Genomic DNA, 27729 nt, shown 5'->3' with positions numbered 1-27729 from the left:
ATATTAATAAAAATTAAATTAAAAAAAATTATCAAAATTGTTTTTTTAGAAACAAATTTATTTATAATGTTTGTAAATTAAAATTATATTTTTTGAAATTTATTTTGTTTATTTTTTTTGTTGAAATTAATAATTTTTCAAAATTATTTTCATAGCACCAACAAAATCAAAATGGTTTCAATGTTTGATGGCTTGTTCACTGTATACAAACACCTGTCAATTATTAAGCACCGGTAGTCATCATCATCGACAACACCAACAAAACAGTATCACATGTTTACATGGTTTTCGTTTTATATCTACCTGTGCAATTATATTGTTTCATAGTAATGCTTTATTAAGTTCAATTACTCCAATAGGTAACAACAATAATTAATAAATTATAATATAATAATAATTATAATAATAGTAGTATTATTAAAAAATAAATATAATTATATAATATTTTCTTAATTAATTTATTTAATTAGTTAATTAATTTAATTATATTTAAATAAAATTATTATATTTAAATAAATTATTAATTAATTAATTTAAATTTCATTTTGATAGTAAATTTTTTCGATGTCAAACTATTGGGTCAGAAAATTTTTATGCAACTAATAATCAATTTAAATAATAGTGTCGACGTATTTCTACTGATGTCGGGATTCCTGTGCGCCTACAATACCCTACGGGATTTCAATAAGTTTAAATCGTTAAGAAATTTTAGAGAAATTTTTTTAAAACTTATCCATCGATACCTACGCTTAACGCCGTCGCTGTTGGCAGTGATTGGTTTTTCAATTATTCTGGAACTAATGACTACCGGTCCCCTATGGCACCGGTATGTCAAACAATCAGTTCAGAGTTGTCATCAAAATTTTTGGACCAATCTATTGTATATTAATAATCTATATGATGCAGATAATATGGTATGAAATTATTAAATATTTACCATTAAATTTATCATAAATGTATAATAAATAATTTTCATAACTTATAGTTTATTAAAAAATAAAATAAAATAAAGTATAATAAATATAACATATTTGATAATAATATTATTAATAACAAAAATTTTGAAATTTTTAAAAATTTCATTTTTAAAATATATAATTTAAATATATAAAATATATATTTAAATAATTTTATTTAAATATAATAATTTTATTTAAATATAATAATTTTATTTAAATATAATAATTTTATTAAAAATCTAATTAATTTTTTTCTAATTAAATATAATTAGTGTTTATCTCATACCTGGTATCTAGCAGTTGATATGCAATTATTTTTAATTTCACCAATTTTTACAATATTATTGTCTTGCAAACAATATAGGTATTTCCAAATAAATGTTAACTTAAAAAATTTTTTTTTATAAATAAAATTATGTACCCTTTTTCCAATATTTTCAATTTTTTTGTGGCATATCACCCCTCCCTCTCCCCCATCAGTACTAAACTTAAATGTTGCTTAACTTGCTAATAATAATAATAATAATAATAATAATAATTATCTATTTTTTTTGTATAATTAATTATTAGTAAACAATATATAGGTATAGCTATCAATGTGTTGGCAATAATTGTTAGTTGGATTGTTATTGCAGTCTATTTAATCAAATATCATTCAACTCCAGTTTCAATTTCGGGACATTTGTAATATTAATATAAAAAATAATACCCTAATTTTGTTTTTGTAATAATTTACTTATAATTAAAATTAATTTATGATTTTTTATTAAAGAGATTATATATACGCAATTAAAATCTATATACAAGCCTATTGTCGATTTGGTTCATACAATATGGGTATACTATTGGCATACGTTTATATTAAACATAAATTTATAATCAAACCGGTTTGTTATTGTTATTATATGTTTAATATTTTTAGAAATTTAACTTTTTTTAAAAAATAGATTATTTTTCATATAAAATATTTTTAATTAATTAATTAATATTTTTTCTTTATTTTTTTATTGAAAATAATTTCATCCGCAAAAAAATTATAATATGGTTAAAACAATTACTATTGATATACATAAATAAAATTATACAAATTGTTTTTATAAACTAATTAACCAAACAAACAAATAGTTGATAAATATAATACTATGGTTGCTATCAATTTCGATAATATTGGCCATATATCTAATACCCTATCTATGGTCTATTGGCTACAGTTATGACAACCCGGCCAGTGTTATATACGGTACACTATTGCGTACACTACTAGCTCTAGCCATGGCCTATATGCTGTATACCTGTGCTACAGGACAGTCAGGTCCGGTCAATCGTATACTTTCCTGGTCAGCGTTTGTACCGTTAAGTAAACTATCGTATCAGACATATCTCTATCATTTTGTTATCATTCAGCTGTTTGTCTATACAGTTGAACAACCAGTTTATTATAATATAACTCAAGTGGTTTGTAAATAAAATTTTTTTTAATTTAATTAATTAATTAATTATTATTATTATTATAAAAATATTAATTATTATTTCTAACTATAGATTATATCATTTATTCAATGGTCAGTACTGGCAATTTTGGTCAGTTATGTGGCATATATTATGTTTGAAGCGCCTGTATCTAAGATTGAAAAAATTTTATCAAATTAATTAATATTTTTAAAAAAAATAATAATATATTCATAATTTAAAATTTATTATATAATAATTTATTTTTGTATCAAGGTAAAAACAAAAAAAAATAAAATTCACTTAATTCACATTTATCATATTATTTGGTTTCCAATAATTTTCTAACATAATAAAAACTTAATTAATTTTATTTATTATTATTATAACAAAATTCAGTTTTTTATTAATTATTCATAATATATAATCATTTTTATTAATTTTTTTTACTTAAAATTAATCAAAATCTAAATAAAAATATTTATAATTATAAATAATTGTTTGTTTAGTGTTTTTTCTAGGCTTATTGTTTATTAAGTAATAAATTATTATTATTATTATAAAAGATTAGTATATTAAGGGTAAATAAAATAATATGATCAAGATTAGTTATTTAATTTGATTTAATTAGTACTAAATATAGTGATTATTATTTAAAAATTAGACTATAATTAAAGCATGGTCATATTGTTTTTTTTATTTATTGATAATTGCTAATTGATAATAAATAGAAATTTTAACACATGTTTAATTATTTTTTTAATAAATAGATAATAGATTATTTAATTGAGTTAATAATTACTATAATAATATAATTTTAAAATTAGTGCATATATTTTATACACCAATAGACATATAATTAGATTATTATTATTATTTTATTTATTAAACATTTAATAAGTAGTTAATACTAATACTAATAATGTTAATAAAATCAATTACAAGTGTTTTACTATAATATAAAAACGATACATTGATTTAAATAAAATTGTTTATAAATAATGATAAATATAAAATAGTTTTTATTAATTAACAAATTACTAAACAAGTTACAAAAAAAAATAATAATTAATATAATAAGTTAAAAAAATAAAAAAAAATAATTTTTATTTTTTAAATAACAACATAAAACATGTTTAGACAACAATTATTGTTTCAATTGTTTTCCAGTTTAACAATTATTTTATATCTATTAATAATTAGTTGTCAATCAAAACAATTGCCAAACATTGTCCTAATACTGACCGACGACTACGGCTGGGCTGATGTTGGCTATCATTCCGATCACATGCGGACACCCAATATCGACACACTGGCCGCCGACGGTATTGTTTTGAACCGGTATTATACACTACCGTTGTGTACGCCCAGTAGGGCTGCACTGTTGACTGGCATTCATCCGATTCATACGGGTCTACAATCGCTGGTCATTGACGGCCGACAGCCAATCGGTTTGCCACTGAATGTCCAGCTATGGCCACAGTATCTCAAACCATACAACTATAGTACACATATTGTCGGTAAGTTTTTTATATATACTGTAGTTATTAGTGATAATTACGATGAGCTATAAAATATTTATAAATTTATAATTTTGATATTATATAAAAATTTTTCAAAACAAAATGTACTTATATTTTGTGTTAAATATATTTATAAATATTTATAAATTTGGAAATTATGACAAATATTTATAACAAACATAGTCTAGAGTTTAGTAGATATTTTTAATTATAAAAACTAATAATTGGTTTTAATTTTTGTTTGTTTGTTACCTAACCATCCATAGGCAAATGGCATCTGGGTTTCTATAAGCATGACTACACACCGACCTACCGGGGCTTTGACACACACCTGGGCTACTGGAACGGTGGCGAAGACTACTTTACCCATCAGGCGTGCGAAACTTCATGGACTACTGGGACAGGTATGTTGTTGGACAACAACAACAACAACGATACTGTATGCGGACTAGACTTTCGACATAATATGGATGTGATCGGCGGTGACGACATCAGCGGTAACTATTCGACTACAGTGTATGCGAACCGGTGTCTGGACATCATTGACAAACACGACACCCGACAGCCATTGTTTCTCTATATGGCCCATCAGGCTGTCCATTCAGCTGACGTATCCAATGTGTTGGAGGCGCCCGATAAGTATGTCGACATGTTTGCCAATATTAGGAATAAAAGGCGCAGTACTTTGGCTGCTATGGCCTACGCTATGGACGAATCGGTCGGTACTTTAGTCGATAGGCTGTACTCGAGAGGAATGTTAGACAACACTGTTTTGGTGTTTCTCAGCGATAATGGTGGTCAACCTAACGGAGTGTTTAGTAATTGATTTTATTTTTAAATATAATAAAAATTATACACATTTTTTAGCATAGATTTTAAAATTGTTAACCATTTTGTTGGTGATTACTATTTTTTTTAAAAAAGGTAACGAAGCTTATAATACACCCCTGAGAGGCGTCAAAGCCCACCTATGGGAAGGAGGTATACAAATGTTTATATATTTTTATTTATTAACTTAAAATAAATAAAAAACATTAATTCAAATTCACTAATTAAGGCATACGAGTGCCGGCATTCATATGGAGTCCCTTATTGAACACCAGTGGCTATGTATCCGATGAGCTGATCCATGTAACTGATATATTGCCGACAGTGTTGGAGGCTATCGGTGCCAATATTGAAGGACAAAACAATATATACGGTTTATTATACCAAACCAATAGTTTATTTACAATTATAATAGTTATTATATGATAATAGTAATTACTGTACTAATTATCAGGTGTTTCTCAATGGAAAACATTGACAAACAGGGAGACATCCCGGCGCCATGAGATCATACATAATATCGATCCAATACTTAATCAATCGGCTATTGTGCGAAACAATTGGAAACTGATTCAGGGATTCATACCAAATGGTAATGACTGGTATATACCGTCTACCAGTGCTGCAGCTGATGATGACAATCAACAACAACAACAACAACAGTATGCAAACTGGGACTTGAAAATCACAGACCGTCTCAATAGTAGTGCCTATAAAGTGCTGCAACAAATGCATAGACAACCCAACTATGATATGCTGAACGCGTCGACCATTAGGTGCGGACCAAAACCGGCCAACGCATCGACCAATTGTCAACTGGACAGAGAGCTATGTTTGTTTAACATACGGGACGACCCGTGCGAATATCATAACCGGGCTCAGGACTATCCAGAATTGGTCGAACAATTGTGGAATCGGTTGCTGAAAATCAATGAGACTACTGTTCCTCCATTGGCTCTCTCGCCCATTGATGACAAAAGTAATCCTAAATATCATAATAATACATGGATTTGTTGGATGGATAGCTAAATATTACTACAAAAAAAATCAAAAAACAATTATAACTATTATAATATTAAACAAGTATTTTATAGCAATTTTTAAAGTCATTTTTAAAAAACGGTTTCAAAACTTCAAAATGTATTTCAATTGATTATGAATTAGTAATAATGTTATCCATAGATCACAGAAAAACATTTATTAAGTAATATATTTTTCTGGTATTCGTCTTTAAAGTCGAAAAAAATAAATAAATTGACGTTATTTATCATATATTAGACATTATTTCAATGTATTTTTCTTCAATGTCGATAATATATTTAAAATCGAAATTCATTTTAAAATTTATATAGTTATCGATATAATGAGCTTTTTCAGTCTAAAATCGAAATTTATAGTAATACTTTAAGTATGCTAATTGAAAGTTTAATATATCTATAATTAAACCAGTTAAGAATGCTAGAAAGCATTTTCAGAAAAAAAACTTGAATAACATTGAAAACCATTAGTTTGTATAATTATAGCGGCTATATAATAACATATAAAAATTTAAAAACTGGTCAAATATACATAATATAAATATTGTCATGTATGGTATCAAATGATTCAGTATGACAAAATAATCATATCTATAATTATACTTTTTCCGCTTATACTTATTATTTTTGTTCCCGTAGATATCAAAATTTTAATGCATATTTTTTATCCTTGTTTTTGATGCTTTATTCAAATCTATACTTAAAAAAATTAAATTTTTTTTATACTTTTGGCGCCATTTAAAAAAATTATAATGATATATATCATATTTTTGATGCTCTTTACAATTCTAAACGTTAAAATTTTTACCTATTTTTTTACTTTTCATTTTCTTTATGTTCCCGAAGAGATATCAAAATTTTAATGAAACCTTTCAATACATTATTAGTAGTCCTCTAATCGAATCAGAATTTCAAAATTGGCAAAATGAAATGCTACAGACAGACTTACACACACACACACACACACACACACTAAAAAGGCTCATATAGATTTCAGAAAACAAAACTTTTCAAGTTTTTTTTTTGAAAATATATAATTTTATTTACTAAAACATAACGAATTTTTTTTTAAATAAAATTTTTAACAATTCAATCGTTTTTTTTTGTGTGATCGTAGTCTAGAAGTCTAATAAAAAATATTTATTTGAAATTCATTGCTTAGTTTATTCATTTTAGGTTATTTTAAATCTTTTTTTTATTGATTCGTAAAAATTTTTAATAAATTTTTACGAATCTTATCTATAAAAAAAAACATATGCCAAATGTCTGAAACAAAAATTGGTCAAAATAACTATAAGTTGTTTGCATTTTTACTATGTGTCCACTAATATAGTCTTCAAAAATATTCTGGCGAAATATATGGTATACCGTTGCCGAATGCATAGCAAAATAATTCCGGTTTTATTACAGTCGTATTGTCGGCTATTTACGAAAAATCGCTTAATTTAACAATAAAATTATTATTATATGTAACATCAAGATATTCGATAGTTTTATGTCTCCTAAAAAAAAAACGATTGTTCTTGAATGTATATAATTAATAGCATTGAATATCATCTGTACAGAAATGTAAAACGGTTTGGCCAGTGATGGCCAGTTGAATGGTTTATTAGTTTGACTTTTTAATAGATGATTCAAAATTACTAATGTGTTTTAAAATAGTCCGATAATGACATAACAAAATGTAACTAAATTATTTTTTTTTTTAGTTTTGTTTACACAAATATCATAAATCCTTTAAACTGTTAATTAACTTAGTTAAATAAAAGACTACATTTGTATTTATTTGTAGTATTATTAGTTTATTGAATGACAATCTGCAAAAATATTTTTAGTTTTTTTGTATTTAACGCGATATACGACTCCATCCCTATCTTCTTAATTTAAATCATACTTTTTTATTAGTAATAAATCATATATCATATATTAATTGATTATCAATTTGTCGGTTATTGGCACTATTTGTTTGAATAATCGTTAAATGAACAATTGTTAAAATACTTGAATTTCTTGAATATTTATATATTATATATGAAAATATTGGACTGTTTGATGTCTCCATGAAATGATTTTCTTTTAATGTATAAAATTAATATCACTGAATATTTGTACGAAAAACGGTTTGGCCTGCGATTCTGTAAATGTTGTAAAATTATTTTTTAATAATAAATGACTCAAATTTCAAGCGTTACAATACTCAATAATGACATAACCAATGTATAAATTATTATTAGTTTTGCTTATAAAATGTTTATAAATCGATATAATAATTTTATGTTTAAATTTTGTCAGATAAAAGACTCACACTTATATTTATTAGTAGTGTTATTTTTGTTCACTAATCTTGTTTTATTCAAAATTTTTACAATACAAAAAGTATATATTTAAAACTTGTTTTACTTAAAAATTCTTTTTAAAAATATTTAAATATAAAATATCACATTTATTAAAATAAATCGACTTATTTACAAAATCAATGTTAACTATTTGTTGACAATTGAATCTTTTTTTGTCATCGTATTTGAGAAGACCAATCAAAATAGATTTACATTCATTGGATAAAGTATTTGACGGTAATATTAAATCTTTTTCATTGAATCAAACAATTTTAATAGAATTTCCGGACTTTTATCAATAGAATTATACGGTTTTGTCTTAAATAACAATTGATAAAAACAATTAACCCAATACAATTGAATTATAAATGTTATATATATATCGGTTAGTATTTTATTTTTTATAACATAAGGTTTAACATAACCAAACAACATCTCAAACAGACATATACATAACCAAACACCAGATATCGTTTCCAAACGGTTCAAACCTTTCCATAATGTCTGATAGGCCTTACATTTGACACGATTTGCACATTATATGAAAGCTTATAACTTCCGGTGATATATAGTTTAATGTGCCGAACGCTTGCTTATTGCTTATTGTCTACCGTATGGCTTGTATTACATAAGCGACCACTACCTAAATCGCATAGCTTTAATTGTTTTTTATTATTGATCAATATGTTGGCCAACTTGATATGATTATTATGTGTATGTGTATGTGTATGTGTATGTGTATGTGTATGTGTATGTGTATGTGTATGTGTATGTGTATGTGTATGTGTATGTGTATGTGTATGTGTATGTGTATGTGTATGTGTATGTGTATGTGTATGTGTATGTGTATGTGTATGTGTATGTGTATGTGTATGTGTATGTGTATGTGTATGTGTATGTGTATGTGTATGTGTATGTGTATGTGTATGTGTATGTGTATGTGTATGTGTATGTGTATGTGTATGTGTATGTGTATGTGTATGTGTATGTGTATGTGTATGTGTATGTGTATGTGTATGTGTATGTGTATGTGTATGTGTATGTGTATGTGTATGTGTATGTGTATGTGTATGTGTATGTGTATGTGTATGTGTATGTGTATGTGTATGTGTATGTGTATGTGTATGTGTATGTGTATGTGTATGTGTATGTGTATGTGTATGTGTATGTGTATGTGTATGTGTATGTGTATGTGTATGTGTATGTGTGATCTGAACGATGATGATAGCCTTTGGTAGCGGCACTCTTTTTATTATACTTATATATTTTTTAAATACATTGGAGTTAAAAATAACCAAGATAAATGTTTAATAAAATTTATATTTGAATGATTTAGTATAATATTAAACACTTATCTATAGACTGTATATTTAAAATTTTTTAAGCAATGTACGGGTTTATTGAATACATAAGCATAAAAACAAAAACATTTTGAGTGCTTTTTAATAATAAGTTATTTTATTTAACATAATTTATTAAACAAATAAAAAACAATTCAATCAATTGATAATAATAACAGTATATATAATCAGATGACTTGAATTACTGTTTTCTATCATATCATTGATGATGTCTATCATTATGACCGCCAGTTTCTGCACTTACGTGTGCCGTACGGATAGGCATTGCATTTGGGTTTGGTTTCGGCTTTGACCAGTGATATGTAGATCTGACGCAATTCAGACCAATTGGTTATCGGACACCGGGTCTAACAAAAAATATTTTTTTTAAAAAAATAATTAAATATTAAGTAATACTAAAACATACAATAGTTTAAGCAAATACAGTACACACACACACACACACACACACACACACACAGGTGCACTGTAAACATATACTGTATCAATCAATTAAACTCATATAGAAATTATTATATAGCTATTAATATAATAATTATTATAATAATAACAACAATAAGTATCTATTAATATCTATTTTTTTTATTAAAAAACCAAAAATTATTAAATAAATGACATACGAGTGCATACTGTTTGAAACAGTCAAACGCTACCCAATTGAGGCAACACTTTCCCCGTTGTCTTAGTTTAGTTGTCGACCAATTCCACTGCTGTTTGCGCCACTGTTTCGTACAATTTTTGACCATCTGTTTAGTCAATTGTAGACAATCGGCCAGTTGTCTGATTTGGCTGGTCTTTGTCAATCGGCTATCATCATAATAGCCGGCACCGACATCAGCATCATTGCCGGCTCCCATAAATGTGTCGCTAATTGTCAGCTCAGGCTCTTGTGTTGCAACCAAACTAATTGCAAACAACAACAATAGCACCAGACTATTGATAATCATTAATGATTTTAACATTATGTTAACAATTGTCCAAAAAAAAAAATAAACTAATTAACAAAATATATACAATGAATGATTTTTTTCTAAAAAAATTAATATAAAATTTTAAAAAATAATAAAATTATTTTCTACTAAAAAAAGTTTGTAATGTATACGCTTTTTATATGATTTTTTTCTACTGTAGATATTTAATAACATTTTTAATAATTATTTTTTTCAAACGGGAAAATACTTAATATAGTCAATGCCTAAATTATGGTAGTATATTTATTTTATTTTTTGTAATTATTTTTAGTATAATTTTTATTGTATAGTTACCATATTTAGATAAATATGTAAAAAAAACATTTTGCTAAATTATTTATAAATTTATTACTAATATTTTATTGAATAATTATGGACTTAATTGATTGAAAAAATAATTTTCTATGAAATATTTAAAAAAAATAATTATGGTTTAATTTGTATAAATAATTTAATAATAATTATTATTGCAAAATTTATGATTATTATATTAATTATTATTAATAATAATAATTAATAAAAACTAAACATTTATGTTTTAGTTGTTAAACATAAACTATATATGTTTAGGTAAATTAAATATTATTATTAGTTTATTAATTAATAATTCAACAATTTTTTATCTAAATATATTACTTTAAAAAAATATATTTACTAATTGTGTAAAACAATATTAAATGTTTTCTTTTTAACAACAAAAATAATAATAATAAAAAACAAAAAATCTTATTTAAAAATAAGTTAAACAAATAAATATTTTATTATTAGCTAGTATTACTTATATTTACTTTTTAGTATTACTTATACATGTATTTACTGTTAGTATTATTTATACTGTACTGTATTTGCTGTTAGTATAACTTATATTTATTACTATTTGTATTACTAAAACTATCAAAAAAAATTCAATTGACCCGGACGTGATTTGAACACGCAACCTTCTGATCTGGAGTCAGACGCGCTACCGTTGCGCCACCGAGTCCTTATTAGATGCAGGTGTCAATGATAATTAGTAGCGTAACCTTACAGTGCTCAGCATACATACCATACCATACCATACCGTACACAATGACTGTTGTATTATTATGTAACAGTACTGTATTACTGTATATTATATAATACTGTATATACTGTACATACAGTGTATAGTCGTGATTATGTACAGATTAGTTATAAATAGTATACCAGTAAATAAATAAAAAAAATAAAATAATTTTTATCATAGACTTGTTGTATATTAAATGTTTGATTTAAAAAATGTAAATGTATAGTTATTTCATAATACTATTACTACTACTACTACTACTACTACTAAAATGATAATTATTAATAAATAAAAGTTTTACTTTTACTAAACAAATATTAGACTAACAATTAATTATTTATTTGCAATATATTTCATTAAAACATTTTTTCTGTATTAAAGTTATTGTTGTTGTTGTAATTATTATTATTATTAGTGACAGTTTAATTAAAAATAAATTTTTATTATTATACTATTAGTAGATTCAATTATTTGTAATTATTGCACGTTTAATAAAGTTTAAATTATATTTTAAAAATTAACGTTTTTTTAAAAAAAAGACACATTTAAATGCATTTAATATTTTTTACAGTTAATATTTTAATTTAATAAAAATTATTATAATTTTGTATGATCTGGATAAATTATAAATTGTTTAGTTAAAACACAAATCAAGTTATTTAAATAATTATAGTATAAAAACTTTGAATTTATGCATAGATTTTATACAAAAATAATAATAATTATTATTATTATTTGACATCAGTTAGTGTTTTAACAATTAGATTATCACTGATTTGTTGTCCACTTATATCTGGATCTGATGTCTGAAAAGTGGCCGTAAAATTGCCGTCAAATATAAAGAAACCGTTGTCCACAAACTGACCGGTTAGTCCTGATTTAGGTTTAAGGTCGACGACAACAAACGGTACGACACTATCGGCGCTCAGTTTAATGTCAAACATATATTTCAATGGTTTGTCTGTACGACCGGACACATGCTGTTGTTGTTTATGTACGGAAATCACCCGTAAATTAGATTTTACTAGTTTTGCTTGATTTGGTTTTGTCAATAACATAAAATTATTTGCCTATTATTTGTTTTTTTTTATTTTAAATAGAAAATAAATAAAATATATAATTAATACTGGAATAAATAATTTACAAATAAATAACTAAATAATTAATTAAATAATTACATGAATACTATGATCGCTATTATAGACATCAATAGATACGACACAATCGGCTCTCGTCCGGCATTTGGTGTCCACAGTCTTCAATAGATCAGGTATTGATTGACTATAGATTTCGGTAACCGAAAAGCTATTGCTTAGGAAATGGCCGGTAATTGTACGAACCGGTAGACATTGAGACCAGTTATACAAACGGATAGTATAGTTGAATGATAACATTCCCAAATAGTCATCCCTAACAAAGTCTATCTGTTTTTTATAATATATATATTTTAATTAAATATTTGATACATTACTACAGGTATGTCATACATAGGGCACATGACTAACAAGTAATACCATACCTTTAATTGTTGATCACTGTCCTCGTACGGTGTTACCAAATGGTTGGCCATAAACCGGATGGCATACGAGTGCAATACTTTCCATTTGCCAGTGCTCTCTATTGACGCCCAGGTAGGTGCCGGCCATATATCGTTCAGTTGCCAATACAGTGCACCCATTGTATGGCCATTGCCTTTATCGTCGACTTTGCGATTGCGGCGATAGTATTCAGTTTGTGTTTTCATAGACATGGCGTGTATTAATTGGGAACTATAGATAAAATCGTTTAGTCTATCGATACTGCCTTTCGACGGCTTTATCAGATAAGAACCTGTAGTTTAAAAATCATTTTAAAAAAAATCATTATCTTTTTTTATGAATGACAACCCCTGGCATACCTATCTGGCCGTCAATAATCTGGTCTTCAAACTCCTTGTGCTGATGATGTTCGACGGCCGGTGTCAACGGATAGACCAGTTCCTGGTCGGGGAAAGCCTGCATCAGTGTCTCCAATGACGGGAACGATTGAAAGCCGTATTCCGAGACGAACCGGGCGTTCGGAGCCGATCGCCAGTCCCACAGATCAGCCAAATCGTCATAGTGATGAACATCGCCGTAGTGGGTGTCGCCCGGATTAGCAGCCGTATAGTTTTCCCGTATAGTATCCAAACCGTTTGACGGACTCGACGGTACAAACGGACGTGTAGTGTCCTCCAGAGCTACCGCTTGGCCAATAGTGTCGGCGTATAGTTTGCGATAGTCCGGCGGGTATTGTGGTAAATGAGTCCACCAACTGGCCAGTCCTAACTCGTTTTCATTATTACCTATTTATATACAGTATATATATATATATATATATATATATATATATGTGGACAAAAACGGATTATCTAATAAGTAAGCACATGTATGTCAATTGTGGTAAATACCGGCCCAAATGGCAATAGACGGATGATATTGAAGTCGACGTACGTTTTGTATGACTTCCGTACGAACCGTTTCAAGAAACTCCTGGTTTGCCGGATACAGACTACAGGCAAACATAAAGTCCTGCCAAATCATAATACCGTATTCGTCGGCCAACCGATAAAACAGATCCGATTCGTAGACACCGCCGCCCCAGACGCGCATCATATTCATGTTTGCCTGTTTGGCCGATGATAGCAAATGTCTCAGATAGGGCTCAGTTAGGTCTTCCATGAAATTGTTGGCCGGTATCCAATTGGATCCTTTGGCAAAAAACGGCAGTCCATTGACACGGAAATAAAATGTCAAACCTTCAGGTTTGACCGGTTCTTGTATTAGTTCAATAGTACGGAAACCGATTTGTCGGCTTACGGCTGATATTTCCACAGGTGCTGCTGATGATGATGTTAGCTGTACATTGAGATCATATAGTTTTTGTGTATTGTTGGCCACACCGTTGGGAAACCATTGTTCAATAGATGTGTGCGACGACAGGATAGGCAGTACAAACAGTGCCGTAGACTCTCCTTTATCGTTGGTTTTCAATTTTATCAGTTTGTTTGCCAACAACTGCTGATTGTCTAACTGGATGTCAAACAGGCCGTCCAACTGGCGATTGGCGGCCGATTCGACAAACACTTGGACAGTCAGCGACCACTCCACGGGTACTTTGGATCGGTTAGCTATTGTCTCGACTGTCACATCCCGAATGATGGCACCATTGTATGCCTCAATGCCTATCGGTTTCCATATGCCTTGTGTCGGAAATGCCGGGCCCTTAGTATAGATAGATTAAAAAACTATTGATTTTTGACATCTATCCCATTACCCAATCCCATGCAAAAGAGGCGGCCATTTTGCGGACAAAATTATAATGACATTCACCATGATATTGGTCGGGAGGACAGTCTATTTATTTATTTAAAAAAATAATATTAAACATAAAGCACATGTAGTTTTTTCAAAAAAAATCTAATAATGTCATACCTGGTGCTACCGTATAGTTGTATTTGTTTTGAAACTCGCGGGACTTTTGTCGGGCATAGAGCGGTGCCGACTGAAAGTCCAGTCTCAGTGTGTTCGGGCCCGACTTGACTACCGATCGTATATCAAATCTGTAGCGTACAAACTGGTTGTCTGTCTGGCCAACCAACTGGCCGTTCAATCGGACAGTGCTAACCGTGTCGATACCGTTGGCCACTAGATAAACATTTTGCTTGTTTAGTAAACTAGAGTCCACTTAAAACAAAAAAAATAAATAAAATAGTTTTTAATTAATTAATATTATTATTTTTAGATATATGTAAAGTAAAAATACAATATTACCGCTAAATGTGCGCTCATATGTCCAGTTGTCGTATGAAACCCATCGTAGTTTGACATCATTGTCGGTAAAGTATAGGTTTTCGGGTATTATTTTGGCTGTCCTCAGATCAGTGTATATACTGCCGGGAACTTTTGCACCGATTTTTACAGCTAATAGTTATAAACAAAACAAAACAAAATAATATTAATAAATTAATAATAATACTAATTATAAAATCATTGATATATTGAATTTATTTATTTTTAAAAAAAATAGTAAATTTGTTTTAATAAAATTACATTTATTTTGATTGATTGCATGCCATTGATTGCCATCTAGACTAAGATAATCAGTTAGACAACTGTTAACTAATAGTAGTAAATATATGCCAACAATATATCTAATAAATATATAATATTTGTAAAACATTTTTAGTATTATTGTCCAATATATCGATATTTTTTATTATTTTTTTTGTAGTAAAAATATTTTCTATATATTTATTATTGACTACAAAAACAAAACAAAAATAATAAGTATTATTTGTGCCATATTTTTTAAGACTAATATTATAATGCGCGCCAAACATAACAAAGCACAACAAAAAAATGAGTATAAATTACGCAAAATAATTTTATTCAATATTAATATTTTCAGTTTTAATGTAATTACATTCAATTTTAACTACTTTTCGTATACAATTTTTCCAAAATTGAGAATCAATTAAATTAAATGAGTTGATTAATAAATTTTTAAAATCTATAGATGTATTAATATTAAGATTATTTGTTGATACTAGCTTCTTCCACTGCGCCCAAATTAATTCAATTGGATTTAGCTAAAAACAAGAGATTAGTGACAGACACCCGATCAACATAGACGACAAAAAATACATACATCACAATTATAAGGTGGTGTCCTAAGCGGTATATGTCCAGCTTTTTTAATTATTTCGTCAACCGCATACTTTCTAACTTTTTTATGCTTTTTAACTATTTTTAATAAATCTTTTTTCTTTGTTTTTTCATTAAATTTAATATTATTGTTAAAAAGCCATTCTTTAATTTGATTTACACGCCAACAAGTTGTAGGAGATTTATTTAAAATTCTTGAATGTATCTTTGCATTATCATAAACTATGACTGATTTTTCTTTAAGATTAGGGATTATTTGTGTTTCTAACCAATTTTCAAATTTTTCACTATTAATTTCTTCATTAACTGTTAAATATAAACCATTATTAACAAATCCATCTTCTCCTCCCGCATGAATGATATTATATCTTTTTCCGGGACCTGAAAATGTAGAGCTTAGTGATGGACACCCGATCAACATAGAAAAAACTTACCAATTTTTAATTTGATTTTATACTTTGCCTTATCGTTAACATTAACATCCAATGGCATAATTATATGAGTTGTTACTATGTTTTGATGAATGTAAGTTTCATCTAAATAAATGATTTGATATTTTTTTTCTAAATTAATTTTTCTTATTAAATATTTTCTTCTTTGTCTTGTTATTGCAGGACATTTAATTTTTTCTTCTCGAACCAAATCAATTGTTTTTTTCTTTTTATAACCTGCTTTTTTCAATAATCGATAATATGTTCTCTTAGAGGCATTTTTGAAAGACAAATTTGATCCAGATTTACTTCTATCAATTATTTGTCTAAATGACGGCAATTTGTTTTCTTTATGAAATTTTTTAATTGTTTTGTCGATAATATTAATATCATTTTGAATAATATTAAATCTTTTATTTCTTGGCCCTCTTTTCTTAGGTGAACCTAAATATCCACTAAAATAAGCTCTGCGTCAATATGGGGGTGAGGGGTATAATTTATTATATATATACCTTAAAACTTTATAGATTGATGATCTTGATCTGTTGAATTGGACCATTAATTGTTGAACTATTTGTTCATTTTTCAAATTTGTTTGAGATTTGATATCATTAAAATTTTGAGATATTAATTCTCTTATTTCCCGAGTCATAGCACATGTTTTGCCTCTATTTGGGCTTATATTTTCCATATTAATATAAATTAACTAATAATAACTAATAAATACTAAAAACTATAATTAATAATAAATATAATTAACTAATAATAAATCACACTTATAATAAGTTTATTGCACTAATAAAATATCACATGTAGTTGTTGACAATATTTATGTCCTTTTAATATTACTTTTATTTAAACGCATGTGTTTTAGGGCGCGCATTTTAAAACTTGTCTTAAAAAATATGGCACAAATATTAAATACTAGTAGACAAACAAATTATTAATTAATTTTTGTTATATATATCTCATAGTAACTGATAATATTTAGACAACAGTTATTGATTTATCTTTTAGTTGACATTTAGTTAAATTTATTGATAAAAGTTTATCAATAAATTTCCAATAAACTTAATTTAATATACAGTAATAAACAGTTATACAGTGTTTATACAGTATAGTAATTATCAAACTATTTAACATTTAGACAACAGTATAGCAAATATAAAAAATTAGTTAGCAATCAATTTAATTAATTTAAGTTTAATTGTAATACATTATTATTTATATTTAAAAAAAATATTTTGTGATTTTTTGTTGTTGTAAAAAACATGTATTGACTGTCAATAATACAGCTAAAACAATAATAATTAACAAAATAAACAACTAAAATAACTAAACATTAATTTATTTTATTATTATTATTAATATGCAATTAATAAAATTTTTTACTATTAAACCATAAAACTATTAATTAATTTAATAATATTAAAATAATTATTATTAATAATATGAATTAATTACAATATTTTTTTATGTTATGTCTATAATAATTATTTATATGAATACTATTTTTTGATTTTGTTAACTTATTTATTTTTTTTATTGATTATTAACTGTTTATCAATATATACAGTATATACTGTATATAAATAAATAAAAAATATTAATTATGTTGATTTATTATTCAAAAAATATTTATTTTGTTAGTTTGATAAATTACAACATAACATTCAAATATTAAATAGTATTTGCTTTAAAAACCTCATAAAAATTTAAATAATAAATCATTATTTTATAATATACTGCATAATAAATTGACATAAATGCAAATTTAATAAAAATACCATATTTAATTAATGTAATCTAATGTAATAATATTGAAATATACTAAATAAATATATTACACATTATAATCAATATTGTTAGAAAAAATAGTTAACTATATAACTATACTATAACTATTGAAATATATTAATCTATTATTATTTATATATAATACGATACATACGGTATGTATTTTTATAATAATATAGATTAATATATTTCATTTAATTTCATAATTTCATTTGCATTTGATATATATATATATATATATATCAATAATAATCTTTATTGTAGTGTATTTTTTAAGTAAAATATAATTTTAATAAAATAGATAAAAATGTGTTCAAATTATCTAAAATATTTAAAATATTTATTCAATCTAATGTGTATAATTGGTTTTACTGTACAAACATATAACATTAGTTTAACATATCTAACCTATAGTACAATAACCAATGTTAAATACGAGCACCAGGATCAATTAGCATTACCTGGACTAACATTATGTTTACGGAAAATGTCGGCAATAAATACAACACAATTATCGTTATTACCGCAATCATTGACAATTGAAAATTGTAAACGTGATGGCATAAATGATGATTGCAACAAAATCAACATGGTCATCGATCAGCTAGCAATTGGCAAACAATGGCCAATGCTAATTGATCGTGGACAATTGATACATTGTCAATTAAATAGCATGATAAAACAACAACAACATTCAAACAATATGAATCAAAATCAATCAATTGAAATGGATCTGGATAATTGTGATCAAGTATCTACAATACACCAATCACTAACTAGTGGTGGCTATTGTTTTACATTGTTTGGTCAATTAGATGATAATAATAATAATAATAATGAACATGGTAGATTATATCAGCAAAATAATGATAATAATAATAGCTATAGAAATAATTACGGTTCAAATATAAAATATTTGGCTACACTTACGCTAAACAGATCTCAAATGCAAACGTTTTTCATGATAATCATTATGCACTCGTATAGGGAACGGGTATATCATATGTATAGCTATAGAAATTCTAGACGTGTTATAATCAATGATGACGGTATGGGTGCTATTAGATACCGGGAGACTGTATTGGATGATAAAGTTAGGTCCAATCATCGGAGACATAGTTGTTCGGACAGTCGGACACGTCTAGAGTGTCTGTACGAGTGTCAGATTAGTCGGACATTGGAAATGACTGGTCGGACACCCAGTTATCTGTTGACATACGATATCCATAATACTAGTTTGTATTTTACTACAAATTCAACAAATAGTATTGAATCAGATTGTGAAAAACAATGCAATGGGCACCGGGAGTGTCGGCAACATTTCTATTCAATGGATACTAGCAAACAGTATTCAAAATTGTTGGGAAAACAGGAAAAATTTGTATTTTATTTGGAAGTACCGTCCGAACCGACCACTGTATACGAAATATATTTGAAACTATATTTCGAGGAATATCTGTGTCTATTGTCAAGCATTATGAGCCTATGGTTTGGTTTCAATGTATTAACAATTACTGATCTATTGTTGGAAATGTTTAGTAAATTTCTAGTTAAACATAATTGTAGACAAATTTTTAATATACAAAATACAATTAATACAATTAATACTACTACTACTAATAATAATACTAATAATAATATTGATAAAAGTAAAATTATTGTTAATGTCAATAATAACAAATCACATAAATCTACTAGGTTATTTGAAATTACTAGTCATAGTAATTAAATGTTATCATATAATTAAATTATATAAAATTATTTTATAATACTGTAGTATTTTATTAATATATATTGATATATTGTATTATAGTTTTTAATTTAATATTTAATTTAATGTATAATAAGTAAATATTTTTTTGTTTATTAATTATATTAACATTTTATTTATATTTCATTATTACAAATAAAATATTTTAATTTATTAAAGTTAAATAAACAAAATTATATATTATTATTATTAATAATAATAATAAAAATATGTAACATAATTATTATTATATCAACAACAAAAAATAAACTAAACAAATATTGAAAATAATAATAATAATCAATAATATACTGTATTATTAATATATGTGATTCTACTGTATAAATAAAAAATACATTTATTTAATAATAATAATATTCACATTAAATTTACTAGAAATAATATAATACCATTGAATTAAACAAAAAATTAATAAACTTAAAAAACAATTTAAAAGTGCACAAAAAAATATGTTTGAATTTATTCATAAATATTTTAAATATTTAGTATATCTATTGTGTATAATTGGTTTTACTATACAAACCTATAATATCAGTGAAATCTATCTATCATATAGTACAATAACCAATGTCAAATATGAGCAATTGGATCAACTAACATTGCCAGCTATAACATTATGTGTGCCCAAAATTTTGGCATTAAATACATTATCATTATCATCATTATTATTGGATCTAAAAAATAATTGTACAAAATTAAATGCTGATTGTGATAAATTAAACAAGCACATTAATTCAATGGCAATTGGTAGACAAATGAGCATGCTAATGGATCGTAGTCAATTGTTTAAGTGTAAACTAATTAATAGTATGGTACAACAACAACAACAACAAAATGATCTAGATGATTGTTATAATGTATCCAAAATACAGCAAGCAATAAATGGTGGTGCCTATTGTTTTACATTGTTTGGTGATGATGGTGGTCAATTTGGCAATAATAATAATGAGCATGGTAAATTATATCAGCACAATACCAATAACTATAAAAATATTAATAGTTTAGATACAAAATTTATGGCTAAAATAACTATTGATAGATCAACTATCAAATGGTTTATTATGACGATGGCTATGCACTGGCCTCGGCAGCGGTTGTATCATATGTTTCAGTATAGAAATTCAATACGTTTTATAGTTAATGGTAACGGTTTCGGATACATCAGATACCAGGAAACTGTATTGGATGACAAAGTTAGGTCATATCGGAGACAATGTTCAGATAGTCAGACAACACGTTTGGAGTGTCTGTTCGAGTGTCAGATTAGTCGTACACTGGAAATGACTGGTCGGACACCCAGTTATCTGTTGACATACGATATCCATAATAATAGTTTGTATTTTCACAATTCAACCAATAGTATTGAATCAAATTGTGAACAACAATATATGGGACACCGGGAGTGTAGACAACATTTCTATTCAATAGACACTGATATAGAGTATGAGGATTTGTTTTGGAAAAAGGAAAGGTATGTGTTTTATCTGGAAGTGCCGTCATCTCCGACCACTGTCTACGAGATATATCTGAAACTATATTTCGAAGAATATCTCTGTCTATTGGCCAGTATTTTGAGCCTATGGTTTGGTTTTAGTTTATTAACAATTCAGAAAGTTTTCTATAAATTTTTCAGTAAATTTCTAATTAATAATTATAATTTACGGCAATTTTTCAAAATTAAAAATACAATTACTAACAATCAAAATAATATTATTAATAATTTAGATAATCGTAAAATTATTATCAATGTCAATAATAATAAATCAACTAGATTATTTGAAACTGTTAGACCAAAAATTTAATAGATAAAAAATATTTATTTATAAAATCATAAATAATATATTGTAATATTTTTTATGTATCAATTAACTTTATAACTATTTTATTTTTAATTTTAACATTAATAGATATTTTATTTAACTATATTGGACCATTGGTGGCAATGTTTTAGATTGTAATTGGTCATTTTTTAAATTAATTTTATTATATGCCAGATTAATTTACAGTCGACTGTTTAAAAAAAATTATAAATAATAGTCGACTGCAATTATCTGGTAAAATCATACAGTTAATTAAAAAATTACCAATTACAATTTTATTTTTTATTTATTATTTCAGATAAATAAATACAAATTATTATCATTTTTATTTAATTAGATAAATATATTAAATTACACAAAATTGCATATTTTTATGTAAATAATTTTAATATAATTAAATGTTTAGAAAATTTTATTTATTTTTATTTACTAACATAAATTAATCAAAATTAGATCAATATGTAAATATATTAAATAAATTAAAGTTTTTTCATTTAATGTAAAATAATAATTATTAAATCTAAATAAATAAAATACTAAATAATAATAATGTATGTTTACATAACTAACCTAAAAATACTATTATATTAATTTTGTTAAAATTTTAGTTTAGTTTATATAAATTATATTACTGTATATTTATTTTATATAAATAAAAAACATACTAAAATAATTATGTAATGTAAAAAATGCATTCTACCGATTAGTATAATTTTAATTAAATAATGACAAATAAAACCAGTTGAGAATGCTAGAAAGCATTTCCACACGAATTCCTAATCATAATTAAAAATTAAATTCAGTATGATAAAATAAAATCAACTATAGTTATGTAGGGTATCAAACGATTTAGTATGACAAAATAAACAACTATAGTCATGTGGGGTATCAAATGATTCAGTATTACAAAATAAACTACTATTTTCCTAAAAAATAAACTTAAAAACGAAAAAAATAAAAAATCAATATTAAAAAAAATTCAAAAAAAAATTCAAAATTTTTTAAATTAATTTTTGGACACCATTTTCTTCAATTTGATAAAATAAACTTTAAAAAAATTCAAAAAAAAAATTTAAAAAATTTTTTTTTTATTAATTATTGGACACCATTTTGTTTATTTTTGCTTAAAAATAAACTTAAAAAATAAAAAAAACAAAAAAAACAAAAAAAAAACAAAAAAAACGTAGCTGAGCCTGGATTCGAACCTATGTCCTCGTGGGACAGACAGACCGACAGACCGACAGACCGACAGACCGACTTATAGAATTCATATACGTATTCCTTTCAGGAATTCGTGAAAAAAATATTTTAATTAACTTGATTTTAATAAAAATATTTTATAAAATTTATTATTAATTTTTTTAATTAGATTTTAATAATTGATTAAAATATTATTTACAATAATATTACAATAGATTATTGATTATACATAAAATTAAATTATTAATAAATATAATTTAATTTAGTTAACTAATTAGTTACTAATAGTTAATCATAATTATTATATATACTGTATATTACTTATATAACATTTAATATAATAATGTTAATTAGTTTAAGTTTAATACATAATAATAATTGTTAATTAAATTCTCTTAATAATTAAAAATATAAAAATATTAAGAAAATTAGTTTTTAATTATTTATTTATTAGTATTTATAGAATTGTTTGAATGATTTCTAACATTTATAACAATTCTACGATTATTAATATTAATACTATTATTATTATTAACAATATTATTTAAATTCTTAATTTTTCTTGACTTAAAACTAAACAAATTGCTATATTTTATACAAAAAAATTGAATATTTTTTGACAAAAATTTATTAGCAGTCAATATACTGAAACCAAACCATAGACTCAAAATGCTGGCCAATTGACACAAATATTCCTCGAAATATAGTTTCGGATATATTTCGTAGACAGTGGTCGGTTCGGACGGTACCTCCAAAAATAGACGATAACTATTTAATTGCATTTCATTAATACTTAAATACTCTAGTTTTGTATCAGTTGAATAAAAATGTTGTCTACAATCCCTGTGCTTCAAACACTGTTGTTCGCATTTTGTTGTTATTGTTGTATCAAATTGTTTGCTTGAATTATGAAAATACAAGCTATCATTGTGTATATCGTATGTCATTAGATAACGGGGTGTCTGTCCAGTCATTTCTAGTGTACGACTAATCTGACACTCGAACAGACACTCCAAACGTGTTGTTGTTGTTGTTGTCTGACTGTCTGCTGATGAACATTGTCTCCGATATGACCTAACTTTGTCATCCAATACAGTCTCCCGGTATCTGATTGTTCCGAAACCGTCGCCCAAAAGTTTTATTCTCATAAAGTTTTTATACTGAAACATATGGTACAACCGTTCCCTATGCCAGTGCATTATCATATAGACTCTATAGTTCTTAATCAATGATCTATTAAACTCTAGTGTGGCCATAAATTTTATACCCATACCGTAATWATCTTTATACATGTTAGCATTGTGCCAATATAATTTACCATTGCTATTATTTTGACCTAAATGGGCAAATAATGTCAAACAATAGTTATAACTATCCATTGATTCATATATTGGCAATAGATTACAATTGATCTCGCTACTATTATTATTATTATTACTAAAATTTTGATCATCTAGTTTTACTAAATTAAATAATTTACAACTAAACCATTGTTTAAGATCTATTAATGATTTCAATTGTTTATTTAATGACCATGTTTGAATTGTTGAATAAATTTTTGAACACTCTCTACTAATATAATCACCACGTGTACAATTTACTAATAATGGTGATTTTAGTATCAAATATTTTGGTACACCTAATGTTATGGCTGGCAATATTAATTGATCCTGTTCCTCGTATAAAACATTGGTAATTGTATCGTAGGATAGATAGATTGAACTAATATTATAGGTTTGTATTGTAAAACCTAATATACATATTAGATGTATTAATAATTTAAAATATGATTGATAATTAGGCCACATTTTTTAATTAATTAATTAATTTTCTAGAAATTATATTAATTAGTAATTATTTTTGTTATGTGAGAATATTTTTAAACTGTTGTTTATGGCTATTGATTAGTAAAGCTTTTATACATTTATTTTTAATAATTATTAAAAAATATTTATTATTTACATTATTTAATGTACTAATCGATAGACTGCATTTTATCATTTTACATAATTATTTTGGTATGTTATTTATTTGTATAAAGTAAATATACATTAATATAATTTATATAAACTAAATTAAAATTTTAACAAAATTGCATAATTTTATGTAAATAATTTTAAGATAATTAAATGTTTAGAAAATTTTAATTAATTTTATTTAATAATATAAATTAATCAAAATTAGATCAATATGTAAATATATGTATTTATTAAATAAATATATTAAATTAATGAAATTTTTACCATTTAATTTAAAATAATAATTATTAAATAATTTTTTTGAAATCTAAATAAATAAGATACTAAATAATAATAATAATAATAATAATAATAATAATAATAATAATAATAATAATAATAATAATAATAATAATAATAATAATAATAATAATAATAATAATAATAATAATAATAATAATAATAATAATAATAATAATAATAATAATAATAATAATAATAATAATAATAATATGTATTTATGTAAACCTAACCTAAAAAAATACTATAATATTAATTTTGTTAAAATTTTTATTTAATGTATATAAATTATATTAATGTATATTTACTTTATATAAATAATAAACATACTAAAATAATTATGTAATGTAAACAAAAATGCAGTCTATCGATTAAAATAATTTTAATTAAATAATGCAAATAATAAATATTTTTTAATAATTATTAAAAATTATTAAAAATAAAAGCTTTACTAATCAATAGCCTGAAACATCAGTATATTAAATCTGCACAATAAACAACAGTTTAAAATATTCACACAAATTACTAATTAATATAATTTCTATAAAATTAATAAATTATTTTTAAAAATGTGGCCTAACTATCAATCATGTTTTAAATATTCAATACATCTAATATGTATATTAGGTTTTACTATACAAACCTATAATATTAGTTCAATCTATCTATCCTACGATACAATTACCAATGTTTTATACGAGGAACTGGATCAATTAATATTGCCAGCAATAACATTATGTGTACCAAAATATTTGTTACTAAAATCACCATTATTAGAAAATTGTACACGTGGTGATTATATTAGTAGAGAGTGTACAAAAATTTATTCAACAATTGAAACATGGTCAATTAATAAACAATTGAAATCATTAATAGATCTTAGACAATGGTTTAGCTGTAAATTATTTAATTTAGTAAAACAACATGATCAAAATGTTAATAATAATAATAATAATAATAGCGAAATCAATTGTAATCTATTGCCAATATATGAATCAATGTATAGTTATGAATATTGTTTTACATTATTTGCCAATTTGGGTCAAAATAATAGCAATGGTAAATTATATTGGCACAATGCTAACATGTATAAAGATAATTACGGTATGGGCATAAAATTTTTGGCCACACTAGAGTTTAATAGATCATTGATTAAGGACTATAGAGTCTATATGATAATGCACTGGCATAGGGAACGGCTGTACCATATGTTTCAGTATAAAAACTTTATGCGGATAAAACTTTTGGGTAACGGTTTCGGAACAATCAGATACCGGGAGACTGTATTGGATGATAAAGTTAGGTCATATCGGAGACAATGTTCATCAGCAGACAGTCAGACAACAACAACACGTTTGGAGTGTCTGTTCGAGTGTCAGATTAGTCGCACACTGGAAATGACTGGTCGGACACCCAGTTATCTGTTGACATACGATATACACAATTATAGCTTATATTTTCACAACAGTTCAACCAAACAATTGGATTCAACAACAACAACAAAATGTGAACAACAGTGTTTGAAGCACAGGGAGTGTAGACAACATTTTTATACGACTGATACAAAACTAGAGTATTTAAGTATTAAACAAATTCAATTAAATAGTTTTAATTTATTTTTGGAGGTCCGAACCGACCACTGTCTACAAAATATATCCGAAACTATATTTCGAGGAATATTTGTGTCAATTGGCCAGCATTTTGAGTCTATGGTTTGGTTTCAGTATATTGACTGCTAATAAATTTTTGTCAAAAAATATTCAATTTTTTTTGTACAAAATATAGAAATTTGTTTAGTTTTAAGTCAAGAAAAATACAGAATCTAAATAATATTGTTAATAATAATAATATTAATATTAATAATCGTAGAATTGTTATAAATGTTACCAACCATTCAAATAATTCTATAAATACTAATAATAAATAATTAAAACTAATTTTTTTAAATATTTTCTTTTTAATTGTTAGAGAATTTGGAGCAGATCTATCTTGTAAGCTCCGTTTTTTGTATTATTTACACGCGCTATTGTTTCAATGGATTTAATTGTAGTTCACACGCTATTTACACGTATTTTTAATAATTAATAAAATAAAAGTAAATATGTTTAAGCAAAAATAATATCATAATACATTTAACTAACCTAACCTATTTATAATGGTATTACAAAAATGATAACTTAACCTAATCTATTGTATTAGTGTTCGCTCCGTTACCTAACCTGGTGTTCGCTCCGCAACCTTATCCTAATTATAATGGT

General features: G+C 25.4%; 3 protein-coding genes and 1 non-coding gene across 4 annotated transcripts; 1 reads left to right on the top strand and 3 right to left on the bottom strand.

The window, feature by feature from the left end:
• The first annotated feature begins 800 nt into the window (after window positions 1-800).
• On the top strand, window positions 801-5792 carry LOC128963273 (arylsulfatase B-like). Its single transcript, XM_054309780.1, has 9 exons — window positions 801-914; window positions 1232-1323; window positions 2171-2390; window positions 2502-2595; window positions 3557-3928; window positions 4198-4749; window positions 4856-4912; window positions 4989-5132; window positions 5214-5792. Exons 1-9 carry the CDS (start codon window positions 801-803, stop codon window positions 5786-5788), a joined length of 2220 nt encoding a protein of 739 aa, XP_054165755.1. The 3' UTR covers window positions 5789-5792.
• A 3854-nt stretch (window positions 5793-9646) lies between these two features.
• Window positions 9647-10470, bottom strand: LOC128963903 (uncharacterized). The gene is made up of 2 exons (XM_054310448.1): window positions 10114-10470; window positions 9647-9840 (listed from the first exon to the last, which is right to left on the bottom strand). Exons 1-2 carry the CDS (start codon window positions 10453-10455, stop codon window positions 9712-9714), a joined length of 471 nt encoding a protein of 156 aa, XP_054166423.1. The 5' UTR covers window positions 10456-10470; the 3' UTR covers window positions 9647-9711.
• Window positions 10471-11374: 904 nt separating this feature from the next.
• Trnaw-cca (transfer RNA tryptophan (anticodon CCA)) lies at window positions 11375-11446 on the bottom strand. Its single transcript has one exon. It is a non-coding gene; the product is annotated as a tRNA-Trp (tRNA).
• A 794-nt stretch (window positions 11447-12240) lies between these two features.
• Window positions 12241-15738, bottom strand: LOC128963004 (beta-mannosidase-like). Its single transcript, XM_054309467.1, has 9 exons — window positions 15580-15738; window positions 15301-15450; window positions 14962-15213; window positions 14804-14883; window positions 13938-14751; window positions 13407-13832; window positions 13029-13339; window positions 12688-12933; window positions 12241-12579 (listed from the first exon to the last, which is right to left on the bottom strand). The coding sequence occupies exons 1-9, from the start codon at window positions 15707-15709 to the stop codon at window positions 12241-12243; spliced, it is 2748 nt and encodes a 915-aa protein (XP_054165442.1). The 5' UTR covers window positions 15710-15738.
• Window positions 15739-27729: the final 11991 nt, after the last annotated feature.

The sequence above is a fragment of the Oppia nitens genome, unplaced genomic scaffold (genome assembly GCF_028296485.1).
Source record: "Oppia nitens isolate AA-2021 unplaced genomic scaffold, nextdenovo-longstitch-racon4-pilon3 scaffold15_pilon_pilon_pilon, whole genome shotgun sequence".
Taxonomy (NCBI): Eukaryota; Metazoa; Arthropoda; class Arachnida; order Sarcoptiformes; family Oppiidae; genus Oppia; species Oppia nitens.
This window is presented reverse-complemented; position numbering and strand designations above follow the sequence as displayed.